The 14534-nt window shown below is 39.9% G+C and overlaps 1 protein-coding gene across 1 annotated transcript in view; it reads right to left on the bottom strand.

The window, feature by feature from the left end:
• The window catches only part of LOC126199758 (calcium-activated potassium channel slowpoke), an 872527-nt gene that overhangs the window by 520002 nt on the left and 337991 nt on the right, over positions 1-14534 (bottom strand). The window contains exon 10 of the mRNA XM_049936649.1: positions 1811-1966. Coding sequence (XP_049792606.1) covers positions 1811-1966 — 156 coding nt within the window. The remainder of the gene's footprint in view (positions 1-1810; positions 1967-14534) is intronic.

The following is a 14534-nucleotide window of genomic DNA, read 5'->3' as shown; positions in this document are numbered from 1 at the left end:
GCAAGTATATTTCTCCTATAACTGTTAATTTTGAGGTCATTTCACTTTTAGCTGCTGTAATTTGTGTCATTTTAATAAATGTATTTTCTTCATCATGTGTTGACATTGATATTTGTGCAGCATTTGCCATGCCTTATTTAACAATTTTGTAATTTAGTATATTAGGTAGGGCAACACTCCTACAGTATCATTACAGCTGTGATGAAGAAACAGATTTTAATCACTTTCAAAGCATGTGTAAATTTACTGGTATTTAATGTAAAATAAGGTCTGAATTTCATATCAGCATTTAGAAGGTTCCTGTTAAACAACATTTTATAACAACATTCCCTCTCATGTGCCACAAGAATGGTATTTATCTTCTTCTTCTTCTTCCTCCTACTACTGAGGAGTCAAAATAATATTATACTGTCAACCTCTTCTTCTTGTAGTAAAATATCTAGGTGGTTTAAAAGAAAAATTCAATTCAGCAATGCTCCTCACAATCCCATTACCCACTACAGCTTGGGACTGGGGCCCCACCTTTGTAAACATCAAAAGCTCTGATTGAGTGGGGATAGTTTTACTGTATACCTGAGTGATGAAAGATGGCCAGACCTAGCTGCAGTCACAGGCAGCAGCAGTGCACTGGACACTACACCTTTAAGATAAACCTGCCATTTTGAGTAGCTCATTGTTTTTAGTGCAGTACCCATCTACTTCTACCTTCAATTGTGGATCCGCTGCGTCTGCTACCACGGCACTGGGCATAGCAGCTGTCAAGTTTGGCTTTCCTCTTCTGTTGCACATAGTGTTAAAATTAATGAAAACATTTTCATTTTAAATTATGTGCATAGGAAGACATGCATGTACATGTAAAACATCCAGAATCTATTACAAAAAATATATATAAAATAAAAACTCTTGTCAAATGCCACCATAGAAATTTCACTGAAAGAGAGATTAAATTTTCGTCCACTTCTAAGGTGGAATGCTTCAGAGGTAGACCTGTGTAAACAGTGTGACAACTTTAATGTGATTAACTGCAGCAGACATGTACATCTGGAATGAAAATAACACTAATGTAATTAACTGAAATACACTGACAAAATTAAAATTCAGTATGTTAAATTTGTAATTATTTCAAGAAGTTACATCAAACACATCATTTGTAAGTTCTTACACTATTCAGTTTATGATTAAATCAAACACATCATTTGTAAGTTCTTGTACTAGGCAGTTTATGATGAAATAATATTATATCCCTAACATGTGAATTTGTTTTAAGTGAGATGTGTGAAGCTCTCTTGTGCTACTACATACAATAGTCTTTCTGATTTTTCAAGTGGGAAGAAATATTTTAATTGTGATTTATCCTTTTCTATAATTTGTGCACCAATACAGTATAGAAAAATAGATACTTTTGAAACACTCTTTTCATGGACAAATATTGTTGTGATCATGTTATAAAACATCTATAAAAAATTCACATGACCTTACATATTATCTCACTCTGTTACATCACTGCAAAACATGATCCGCAGTACTGTAAAATGTGATCATGTACATCTTTTTCTCAACACACACACACACACACACACACACACACACACACACACACACACACACACACACATGGACACAGAGAAATCAAACTGCTATAGTAAACAAAAGGTATTTCAGCCTGAATAGCAAATCAAGAAAGGAATTAAATTTAAAACTAATGTTGTTAAGAATAAAATGTCTATCATCATTTCAACAATGGATAATAGAATTTATGTGTAACAATACTGTCATATGAGACTTAGATTGATTTCCACTTGTTTCTTACCGTTTTAAAGGAACGCATGGCAAACAGATTGGCCATCATAGTTGAAAACCCAGGTGCCAAACAGCTTTGAGCAATAAACCCCAATTTAAGTTCTGCGAGACATATCACATCATCACCCTGCTTCCAGTCCCACGATGGAATGTTTAAGAGATAGGCCTGAGAGATCAAAATTACAAAACAATATTAACGGCTATCAGTGAAAAATCATAACTAGAAGATAAACATAGATATTTTGCATACTGTTTCAATTTTACATATACAAACATATAAAAAAAGGTTTTTCATCATCTCAGCTCCAAGATTTCCGGAACCTGTACAGAAAATTGAAATAGAAGTCAACATAAATATCATTTTTGCAGTTTTTATTGCTCATGAAACCCACACATTACACATTGTACCACCATAAAGCCAGACCTTCAGAGATGGTGGTCCAGATTGCTGTACACACTGGTACCTCTAATACCCAGTAGCACATCCTCTTGCATTGATGCATGCCTGTATTCATTGTGGCATACTATCCACAAGTTCATCAGGGTACTGCTGGTCCAGATTGTCCCACTCCTCAATGGCGATTTGGCATACATCCCTCAGAGTGGTTAGGGGGTCACTTCATCCATAAACGGCCCTTTTCAATCTATCCCAGGGATGTTCAATAGAGTTCATGTATGGAGAACATGGTGGCCACTCTAGTCAAGTGATGTCATTATCCTGAAGGAAGTCATTCACAAGATGTGCATGATAGGGATGTGAAATGTCGTCCACAAAGACGAATGCCTCGCCAATATGTTACCGATATGGCTGCACTATTGGTCGGACGATGGCATTCACATATCGTACAGACATTACAAAGCCTTCCATGACCACCAGCAGCATACGCCAGCCCCACATAATTCCACTCCAAAACAGTAGAGAACCTCCACCTTGCTGCACTCGCTGGACAGCATGTATAAGGCATTCAGCCTGGCAGAGTTGCCTCCAAACACATCTCTGACAATTGTCTGGTTGAAGGCATATGCAACACTCATTGGTGAAGAGAACATGGTGCCAGTCCTGAGTGGTCCATTTGGCATGTTGTTGGGCCCATCTGTACGGTGTTGCATGGTGTTGTGGTTGCAAAGATGGATCTCACCATGGACGTTGGGAGTGAAGTTGCGTATCATGCAGCCTGTTGTGCACAGTTCGAGTTGTAACATTACGTCTTGTGGTTGCATGAAAAGCATTATTCAACATGGCGGTGTTGCTGTCAGGATTCCTCCGAGCCATAATCCGTAGGTAGTGGTCATCCACAGCAGTAGTAGCCCTTGGGCAGCCTAAGAGAGGCATGTCATCGACAGTTCCTGTCTCTCTGTATATCTTCCATGTCTGAACAACATCACTTTGGTTCACTCTGAGACGCCTGGACAATTCGATTGTTGAGAGCCCTTCCTGGCACAAAGTAACTATGTGGACATGATCAAACCATGTCACTGACTGTCTAGGCATGTTTGCCCTACGGACAACATGAGCTGTGTACCTCCTTTGTGGTGGAATGACTGGAACTGGTCAGCTGTCGGACCCCCTCCATCTAATAGGTGCTGCTCATGCATGGTTGTTTACATCTTCAGGCAGGTTTAGTGACATCTCTGAACTGTCAAAAGGACTGTGTCTGTGATACAATATCCACAGTCAATGTCTATCTTCAGGAGTTATGGGAACCGGGTGATGCAAAACGTTTTCTGATGTGTGTAGAGCAGATACTGAGCTAAAAAACAAAACTGAATCCTATAGATGAATCCAAAAAGAACAGATAACGACAACTCATACATACTAAAACCCAAATACCTTTTAAAATTTGGTTTCTGGAGCTAGGGAATTATTTGTCAGAAAAATAACTAGAGTGAAGTATGAAGGATAAAAGGAAAAGTGATAAGTAAGAAAGGACTTGCTCAAAGCAAAGGATCAACTGAAAGGCAGCAGAGATGGTACGTGTGCTGCGGACTCAAACTCTAAACTAAGTTGTGAATGGACTATGGGAAGAGCCTAAAAAACCTTACAAGGGAACCTCCCCATCACACCCCCCTCAGATTTAGTTATAAGTTGGCACAGTGGATAATCCTTGATAAACTGAACACAGATCAATTGAGAAAACGGGAAGAAGTTGTGTGGAACTGTGAAAAAATAAGCAAAATATACAAACTGAGTAGTCCATGGGCCACATAGGCAACATGGTTCGAGTCTTCGCTGGAGTGAAAATTTTACTTTCTTTATTTATGCATAGTTATTATCTGTCCATTCGTTCATTGACGTCTCTGTTCACTGTAATATGTTTAGTGTCTGTGTTTTGCGACCGCATCGCAAAACCGTGCGATTAGTAGACGAAAGGACGTGCCTCCCCAATGGGAACCGAAAACATTTGATCGCAATGTCATAGGTCAACCGATTCCTCCACAGGAAAACAAATCTGATATATTCTATACGACACTGGTGACGGCATGTGCGTCACATGACAGGAATATGTTGTCGACCCACCTAACTTGTACACTTGGCGAATGGGTAAAAAGATTCTTCTACCTTGCCCGATTTAGGTTTTCTTGTGGATGTGATAATCACTCCCAAAAACGTGATGAAAACATAAGAGTTTGTCACATAAACTGAAAATAAAAAATTTTCACTTGATGGAAGATTTGAACCAAGGACCTTCCGTTCCGCAGCTGCTCACGTTACCACGAGACCACGGCACCCCTGCGTCCCGATCGTCCTTGATGTTGCCTATCTGCCCATGAACAACTCAGTTTGTATATTTTGCATATTTTTTCACAGTTCCACACAACTTCTTCCTGTTTTCTCAATTGATCTGTGTTCAGTTTTTCAAGGCCTATCCACTGTGCCAACTTATAACTAAATCTGAGGGGGGTGCGATGGGGAGGTTCCCTTGTTAGAATACATGATAGTGAAACGAGAAGCTGCCTCTCGTAATAAAACATACAGCTGATTGGAGACTTTACAACAGTTATTGGTTTGAATGTCTGCCTAGATCAAATACAGATTCCACATGAAGATTGTGTAAGGGAATCTAACTACACTTTCTTTTGACAGAAATCATCTTAGGGCTTGCGAACCCAGCAAGGAGAAGATTTTCCTGTTACAAACAGACTCATCAACTCTCTCATTTCCCTTTGTGGTACAACTGAGTGGAGTCATTTCATTTGCATGTCATCTTTGTGGACCTCATCAATGTTATCAGTACTAATGCTCCCATTCAGTATTTCAGTGCAGAAAAGAAGGTCCAGTTTCATGCTGCACTGAGCAAAGAGCTATCTACAAATACCAGTTCTGAAGGACTGTGTATCCTCAGCAATTTCAACGTCCAGGAAGGAGAAGAAAACAACAGTTAACCTATATACCCTGACACCCATGGTGTGGAAAAGGTGACTGAAAACTAGCAGAGACTTCTGGAGTTATGTCCCCTTCATGGAAAGTGTATCACTAGCACATACCTTGATGTTAAATATCTTCCCAGTGGATGCATTTATGTCCCCACCACTTGCACCAGCTAGACCTGGTCCTAACAAAGAACAAAGACCTTAGGAACCTGTACCAGAGCCACCCAATTCACCAACAGGCGGAGTCCACAAAAGGTAATGCGGCGACAAGTAGTCCATAACATATCCTTCTACTGTGACTGTATTTAGGATGTCACATGGTCATTGCCAAGCCAGTTGAAGTCAATGCACCATTCAGAACACCACTGCCTACAGAGCCCTCCACAAGTTGCCAGCAGTATAGCAGGAGCAATGTACACTGATCTTGGCCTCTACGGATTCCAACACCAGGACCTGATGTCCAATGGTCTCAGACTTTTTCTGTGGTTGTGAATTTTGGACAGTCAGCCAAATTGTGGTTCATCTGGACACAGAACTTACACTGTTAGGTTCACAGTAATAATGTTTCATTACACACTTCTAATTTCAAAGTTGTCTGTGATTATACCACTATCGAAGAATGTGTCAGTTTTCCAACTGATCAAATAAGTCTTGTTGTATTTCTGTGACCAAATTAACTTCAGCTCTTTGGGTTTAATGATAAGTGTCTCTTTTTCATTACTTCTAATGAAGTATTTATTTTTATTAACCAGCCTGAGAGCTTGTTTTTACTTACTCAGTGCTAGTCAGGTCACTTCAGTCATTGGTGACAAGATTTGTAGGGAATTTCACAGTTCCCATGTTAGATGGTGCTCTTAAGATAAATTTTGTCTTATCTGGTGTATTAATGTTCACTGCTCATTTTCGTATGTGTGCTGTCAACACAAACAGGACCATCCAAGTGCTCATAATCTTTCAAAACATGCAGCAGTCACAACAACTTATTTTGGATAATATGGCTGCTGTCACCACAAGATCAGTGGTTTCCAGCAGCACTTTCTTCAATGACTCTGTGGTCAAATGAATCTGTGCCCCACACCTACCAGTCCCATATCTGACAAGAAAATGGAACAGTGAGCCAAATAAATAGCCCACCTGGAATTGCCCTTAATCACTCATGAAATTTTGAGTGATACCCATCAATAAGCGTTTTTATTGGCGTACTCAGGTGGTGAAGTGTATCCTCTCCTTTAGCAGCTGAATCATTAAGCTTAACTGCATGATTTGTCATATGAGCAGCTTAAAACTAAATTAATGGCATACTTTGATTCCAAATCCCTATGACAGCAACATACTACAGGTTCTTTAGTGCTCACACAAAGAATGGCCAAACACATCACAAATGGATGGTACTGCTACAGGGCCTTTCTTGGGACTGTCATTTTCAGTGCACAAACTCCAAGTGTAAGCAATCATATGCCGAATCATTGTGTGATATATAATATTGGTCAAAGCACCTGATGACAATCTTTGATATGAACGCCTAAAACTCAATGACCCCTCACTGTCAGCATGCCTTGCGCTCATTTGGGCATTTGAACAAAAAGTGCACTCCTCAGAAGCCTTAACGAGTCATTTTCATAGTCAGCCACCCTGCAAGATATAGGCCTAATGCACTGTGTCAGAACTACAGCCTCCCCTCAGTAAATTTTGGAAGGCCAGCATAACAGGAAGTTTCACTCTGAAAGTAATTGTTTTATTACTCACCAATGGTATCAGTGCTATTTTCCAAAAGCAAAGTGTTCAATTTGTGGTAAATCAGGTCACAAAGCAGGAGTCTGCAACTCCCTCCACAAAAGGAACGAGGACAGCACATACACTGCAAACACAGACTGTGATTCTGAAGCTAATATATTGTGACAATACTGATGCGAGTTAAGAAGAGGACTAGCAATGGGCTGAGGCATGAGTTGGAAATTGTATCAGTGAGGGATACTTACTAGGATAGTCCATGTAGCGGTGCTATTTGTAGTGCCAATATGGTGTAACGGATAGCACATCTGCCTAGTAAGCAGGAGCGGCGGGTTTGAATACCAGTGCTTGTACAAATTACCATTCACTGCTTTGGCCTTCACCATTATCATACTAATGAACAGCATACAGGTCCAGATATATAACAGGTGCAGGCGAAGTTACCTATTTTGAATTGGGTGTTGACAGTGTAAGTGTTTATCAACAACATCTGTATCACATTCCAAATCAACATGGGATCCTCTACAATGATAATTAACTTGCCAACTTCCACGTAGCTAGGGCCACTAGGTGTTTCAATCTTTAGCAGAGCAACTAAGGAGTAACAGTAACGGCAGCAATGATGTGATAGGACATGAAACGTCTCTGACAGCTTATATAATGGTCATCGCCACCAAGGTGGCTACTAAAATTTTAGATTTGGACCTTTTTAATGCATTAGGCCTAGAAGTGCATGATTCAGCCAAGCAGACAACCTTCTTTTCATAGCACACACCTCAATAGCCTCTTGGTAAACTATGACTCAATATTTTCAACAAACATCTTTTGTTATCGATTACGAAGTATACATCACACTGAAGCCCTCAGCAATGCCAAAATTTTGTAAAGCTTGAAATGTGCCTTTTGCTTTATGAGACAAATAATGAGCAGAAGTCCAATGGTTACATGAAGAGGGAATTCTGGCACTGTATAACCCAACAACACACTGCCTCATAATTCCCAATTAATTAATTCAGTATTTTTATGTAATTTCTTGGATACATATATGTACTTTAAATGTTGTGTTAATATTCATTACTCAAAAACTATATAGTAATTATAGGAAACTACCATAAAATAATATAGTAACATTTTGTGATAGAAACACTGGCAAAGTGGAGGAAAATCTGTATCGCATAAAATCCAAGGAATATGCTTCAGGTATGGCAATAATTTCATTGAGTGTGAGCACATGCAAAGAGAGAGGTGGAAGGGACAGAGTGGTTGCAAGTCATCCCTGGTGAAGTATGAACACAGTGTGACAGCACTCAAGTGGGTAACAGAGTTTATATTATCAAAATGGAGTTTTAAGGATTGCCCGGCAGGTTCAATGAATGAGGGAACACACACTCAGGCTCAGTACAAAGCACGCGAGTGGGATTGGTAATTCAAGTATTGAAAGAAGAGTACTGTGTGACCAAAATGCTTAGAACTTGCTAACTGTTGAAGAAGACCCTGTCACATTAATGTTTGTCACACAATGCATAATGTCACATCATCTGCAACTGGCCTCAAAGTAAAATTGAGACACTTAGCTGGTTACTTATGTATATGGCTTGTCAGGGTCATAGTTTCAATACCGTGAACATTATAAAGTTTTTAGTGGAAGTGTAATGCACTTGAGAGTTGCTCATTATCTTATTCCCTAACCATCTATAAGTTTGTTTCCTTTCACCATTATTGCCAAGTAAATCATAAGTGGAAGACATAATATTATTTCAACTGAAAGAAATTTTATTGCATTTGTCAGTTAATTTAAAATCAATCAGTTCATAAAACCAGGTGAAATAAAACTTACTAAAGCTCATTGTACGTAATGCTCATTTTGCAACCGACCAGCAGATAATTAAAAACTGTGCAATGTAAAAGTAACTTCAAATTGCTGGTAAAGTAAGCTGAATATTCAATTTTAACTACAGTTACTATTACAATTTTGTTGTGTATTTACAAATATTTCATTTATTTTGATTTTTGTAAATTGGTCTTACATAAGTGTTTTCTGTTGTTAGCTAACGAAACTATTACAATATTTTCTGGAGTAATATTTATTATGCAATAGTGATTAATGATGGGTATCTCCTCACAAATCTGGGTGACAGATGGCATTACTGAAAGTGACATTGTTAAGTACACACCATGTGTCGCTATTAGGTAACAATTACTAGGTTTTATTAACAACAAAGAATTCCAATGCTCTGCTATTTAACTTAATTGCATTTTATCCTATGTAGTTTTTCCATTCAAGCTCACACATATGCATTTTTATTCCACTGCTGCCTATGTGCGCACCTGTAGCTACTGCACAATTTCAATTTCAATTCAGAAGTTAAATATTATTAACTTTTGATCACTTATGAGCTGGCAACCGTAATTTATTATCCTTTAATCCAAATTTTATACAATTTCAGTTATTTCCCAAAATTATAGCTAACTACAGTCATTATTTAATCCCTTATGCAATTTCTTTCCTATCATTGTCGTACATAGTAAGTATCTGTGTGATAGTGATGAGTTATAATCTTGTTTGCATTCTTTCCATTTGTATTATCCTTCAGGATTGATCCCTGTGAACTTTATGTAACACAGGTAATTGAATTATTAAAATATCAAATAATGAATGTAGGTTATAGTTGTCTTCCTGTAATACGACTTCTATAAATTAGTAGCAAGGTTATAACTGGTTCCCAACAGTTTATGGGCTACCTCAATTGTTCTAGTGGGAAAACCTGATGGGCTGTTAAAGATTTGTGTAGAGTTCAAGTCAACAATGAACTCCCAGTCAGTTGTGGACACTTAACCTATTCCCAAAGTGGAGGATATAATGTCAAAATTGAAGAGGGGCACCATTTCCATGAAGATCAACCTCTGTGACGCATACTTCCAGTTACCATTGGATGAGGGATTCAAACATATCCTGGTGATCTACCAGGACAGCTCAATTGCTATTGGAAGTTAACACGTCATGCAGCTGTTACTGCAGAATCACTGCACAAACTGCTGCATAAAAATGTCCTGTGGGCCTGGTCCGTCAGCTGTAAAAAGGCTTCCAAAACTTAAAGAGGCTCTTCTTCAATCACTATGTTTAATGGAAAGTGACCAGACCAAATTACTAATTGTGGCAGCTGACACATCAGACACTGGCTTTGAGGCAGTTCTCTCCCATAAGGTAAATAGCATACAGTGACATATTGCATTTGCATCAAAAGCACTAATGCCAGCACAGCGCAATTACAGTCAGATTGAAAATTAGGCTCTGGCCATTACATTTACCTTAAAAGTTTCAGTATTATGCATATGGACAGGGATTTGTTCTCCTTACTGACCACAAACCACTGCTGTTCTTTTTCAACACAACTGTGGGCATATGTACCAAAATGGCAAGATGACTCCAGCACTGGGTTATGTTTTTATCAGAATACATACACTACTCACCATTAAAATTGCTACACCACGAAGATGATGTGATACAGATGCAAAATTTAACCGACAGGAAGAAGATGCTGTGATATGCAATTGATTAGCTTTTCGGAGCATTCACACAAGGTTGGTGCCGGTGGCGACACCTACAACGTGCTGACATGAGAAACGTTTCCAACCGATTTCTCATACAGAAACAGCAGTTGACCGGCGTTGCCTGGTTAAACATTGTTGTGATGCCTCATGTAAGGAGGAGAAATGCGTACCATCATGTTTCCGACTTTGATAAAGGTCGGATTGTAGCCTATCGCAATTGCGATTTATCGAATCGCGACATTGCTGCTAGCGTTGGTCGAGACCCAATGACTGTTAGCAAAATATGGAATCGGTGGGTTAAGGAGGGTAATACAGAATGCCATGCTGGATCCCAATGGCCTCGTACCAATAGCAGTCGAGATGACAGGTATCTTATCTGCATGGCTGTAATGGATCATGCAGCCACGTCTCGATCCCTGAGTCAACAGATGGGGACGTTTGCAAGACAACAACCATCTGCATGAACAGTTCGATGACTTTTGCAGCAGCATGGCTGCGGTTACCCTTGATGCTGCATCACAGACAGGAGCGCCTGCGATGGTGTACTCAACAATGAACCTGGGTGCACGAATGGCAAAACGTCATTTTTTTTTTTCCCCTGGATGAATCCAGGTTCTACTTACAGCGTCATGATGGTCACGTCTGTGTTTGGCGACATCGCGGTGAATGCAAACTGGAAGCGTGTATTCGTCATTGTCATACTGGCGTGTCACCCGGCGTGATGGTACGGGGTGCCATTGATTACACATCTCGGTCACCTCTTGTTCGCATTTACGGCAATTTGAACAGTGGATGTTACATTTCAGATGTGTTATGACCCGTGGCTCTACCCTTCATTCGATCCCTGCGAAAGCCTACATCTCAGCAGGATAATGCACAACCTCATGTTGCAGGTCCTGTATGGGCCTTTCTGGATACAGGAAACGTTCGACTGCTGCCCTGGTCAGCACATTCTCCAGATCTCTCACCAATTGAAAACGTCTGGTCAATGGTGGCCAAGCAACTGGCTCGTCACAATATGCCAGTCACAACTCTTGATGAAGTGTGGTATCGTGTTGAAGCTGCATGGACAGCTGTACCTGTATACGCCATCCAAGCTCTGTTTGACTCAATGCCCAGGTGTTATTACAGCCAGAGGTGGTTGTTCTGGGTACTGGTTTCTCAGGATCTGTGCACCCAAATTGCATGAAAATATAATCACATGTCAGTTGTAGTATAATATATTTGTCCAATGAATACACGTTTATCATCTGCAGTTCTTCTTGGTGTAGTAATTTTAATGGCCAGTAGTGTATAAGACACACAATATTGTTCCACGACATGGGATGCCAATGTAGACACACTTTCTCAACTCCCAGTGGGGCAAGATGTGGACTTTGACAATGCACCTGAAGTCTGTGTACACACAGATGGTATATCAGAAGTAGTAATCATGAGATTACTGATTTAACACTAAATTGATGCCAAAAACAGCCCTGGGGAGGGAGGGGGAGGGGGGGGTGGCAGTATGGTCCAAAAAAGACATCAAGAATGGATTTCTGTCATAGGAAACTTCCAAGAGCTACCCCTACAACAACAGGTGCCTGCTTTGCCAACAGGTGGAGCCCACATCGCCATTAGGGTGTGCGGCTATTGTGGCCGTACTTGTGTCTGCCACAAGTAGCCGGCTGCATGGATACTGATGAGCCAATTGAAGCCAAAACACCATTTAAGGGCACCACCACCTTCTGAGTTCTCTATAAGCTGCCAGTGCCATAGCATGAGCAACATGCAATGATCTTGGCCTCCAGCACCAGCATCTGATTTCCAATGGACTGAAGATTTTTTCTGTGCGCGTGAATTTTGGACAGCTGTCCAAACTATGGTCCATCTTGATCTAGAATTTATACTTTTAGTTTCACTGTGATAGTGTTTCACTATGGAACTCTAACTTCAGACTTGTCAGTGATTATACTGTTATCAAACAGTTTGACTGTTGAAACTTTCTAACAGATTAAAACTATGTTGTGGACTGGGACTCCATTCCACCTTTGCCATGACTGAACTACCCAAGCGTAACACATGACCCATCCTCACAGCTTTACTTCTGCCAGTATCTCATATTCAACCTTCCAAACTTCACATATGTTCTTCTGCAAAACGTGCAGCACTGGTGTTCCTGGAGGAAATGATACTGCAAAGTCATGGCTGAGCCATAGCCTGGGGAATGTTTCCAGAATGAGTTTTTCACTCTGCACTGAAGTGTGCAGTGTTATTAAACTGACTGGTACATTAAAAGTGTGGGCCAGAGCGAAGACATATATCCACGATATTCTTTCTTTCAGGAATGTTAGTCCTACAATTTTTGCGACAGAACTTCAGTGAAGTTTGGATGGTAGAAGATGAGATACTGCTGGAAGTAAAGCTGTGAGGATGGGATGTGAATCATGCTTGGGTAGTGCAATCCGCTGAGCAGTTGCCTAGAAAAGGCAAATGTCCCAGGTTTGAGTTACAGTCCGGCACACAGTTTTGATGCATTAAGAAGTTTCCTATCAGTGTACACAGTAATGCAGAGTGAAAAACTCATTCTAATTTGACAGTTTCTGAGTGATCTGAGAAATCTTGTTACATCATGTAAACATATTATCAACACACCCCGTGCATCTAATTCAGAATGAACTCAGCAGACTATCAGCAGCCTTGACAGTACACTTCAGATTACAAGAAAACACATAAATGTAGACATTAAGTGATCATGACTTCAAGACAACTTGTTAATCACTGTTCTTTGAATTGAACAAAATCAGAAACATTGATATGAAGACAAGATGAGATAACAGCTGTGATCAAGGCTAAATGAAATGCACTGTTCACTTACAAAAGTAACACAAGAACCAATACACAGGAAGGTTGCTTTTGGAGCTGAGACAATCAAGGCCAAATGAAACACACTGCTTCTTTACAAAAGCAACCCAAGCACAGACACTCATGTTTTGTTCAGTGCTGAAAGGAAAAAGATGCACAAAAAATTTCATTTTTGTGCTGATGACTTAGAGTTAATTCGTGTGAAAGCATACAGGGTACTTCAGAGGCCATAAGCCCCACAACCTGCAATACTGCTTCTCTAAAATTTGAGACCAGTGAAGTTATAATTGATCAAGCTAAGCAGACAGATTGTTGGTTGGAGCACTATCTTCAACTGTAAGCAATTCTGAACAAGATGGCCAAAAATATCCTCAATGCCATTTCATATGGAAGAGCACAACTCAGCACCTACTGTCAAGTAATTCTGCAGAGCAAGTAATTCTGCAGAGCTATATCTACTGTGTTTCAACATGTACGTGAACTACTTTGCCTATGCTGTGAAGAAGAATACATTCCACAGAATATGCTGCCTCTGCTGTGAAGGAGGGTACATTCCACAGAATATGCAAGATGCTGAAAGCGTGAGCCTTCACTAGTAAGTTTTTGATTCAGCCCGCAGAATCAAGATTTTCAAGCTATCTCATAAGACTGATAGCCCTCCTAAATTCCTAGCTATTATCATCCACTTTTCTCATATTACATGAGAACATGTAAGCTACTATATGTATTGGATGCAAATTGTCATGACCCTTTTGCATAAAAACTAGTACCAAACAAGTCTGCTTACTGGTTTCTATGCTTTATACCCTTATCTCCTCCATATTCTAAAGTATGTTTTTGGAGAACAGTTGGACAATTTTCATCTTGCTACTGTCGCAGAAGAAGCTCAGTAGCACCGTGGTGTTGTGGTTATGATACTAAACTGTTGTATGGAGGGATGTGAGTTCAAAACTCACCTAGAATGTACAATTTTAATTTCTATATTCGGTTCGAGTACATTCTAGTAAGAAGTATCCACAAATGTCAAGAATCACTGTACTGGAATGTTCTGTAGCTGTATATATACTGTGTGTGTTCTGGCCAGAGGCAATTTGCTCCAAGCTCTTGTGTGTACAACTGCTGAATAAACCTTCATTAAGTGAAGTTAGTGTTCATCATTCACCTACTTACACCTTATTCTGCCTTTCTGTTTGTCATTATTCTGGTGGAGGCGCCAGGTATTGGATCTTATCATA

This window comes from Schistocerca nitens, chromosome 1 (genome assembly GCF_023898315.1).
Source record: "Schistocerca nitens isolate TAMUIC-IGC-003100 chromosome 1, iqSchNite1.1, whole genome shotgun sequence".
In the NCBI taxonomy this organism is placed as follows: domain Eukaryota; kingdom Metazoa; phylum Arthropoda; class Insecta; order Orthoptera; family Acrididae; genus Schistocerca; species Schistocerca nitens.
Note: the sequence above shows the minus strand (reverse complement) of the source record. Positions and strands in the feature narration are given on the sequence as shown.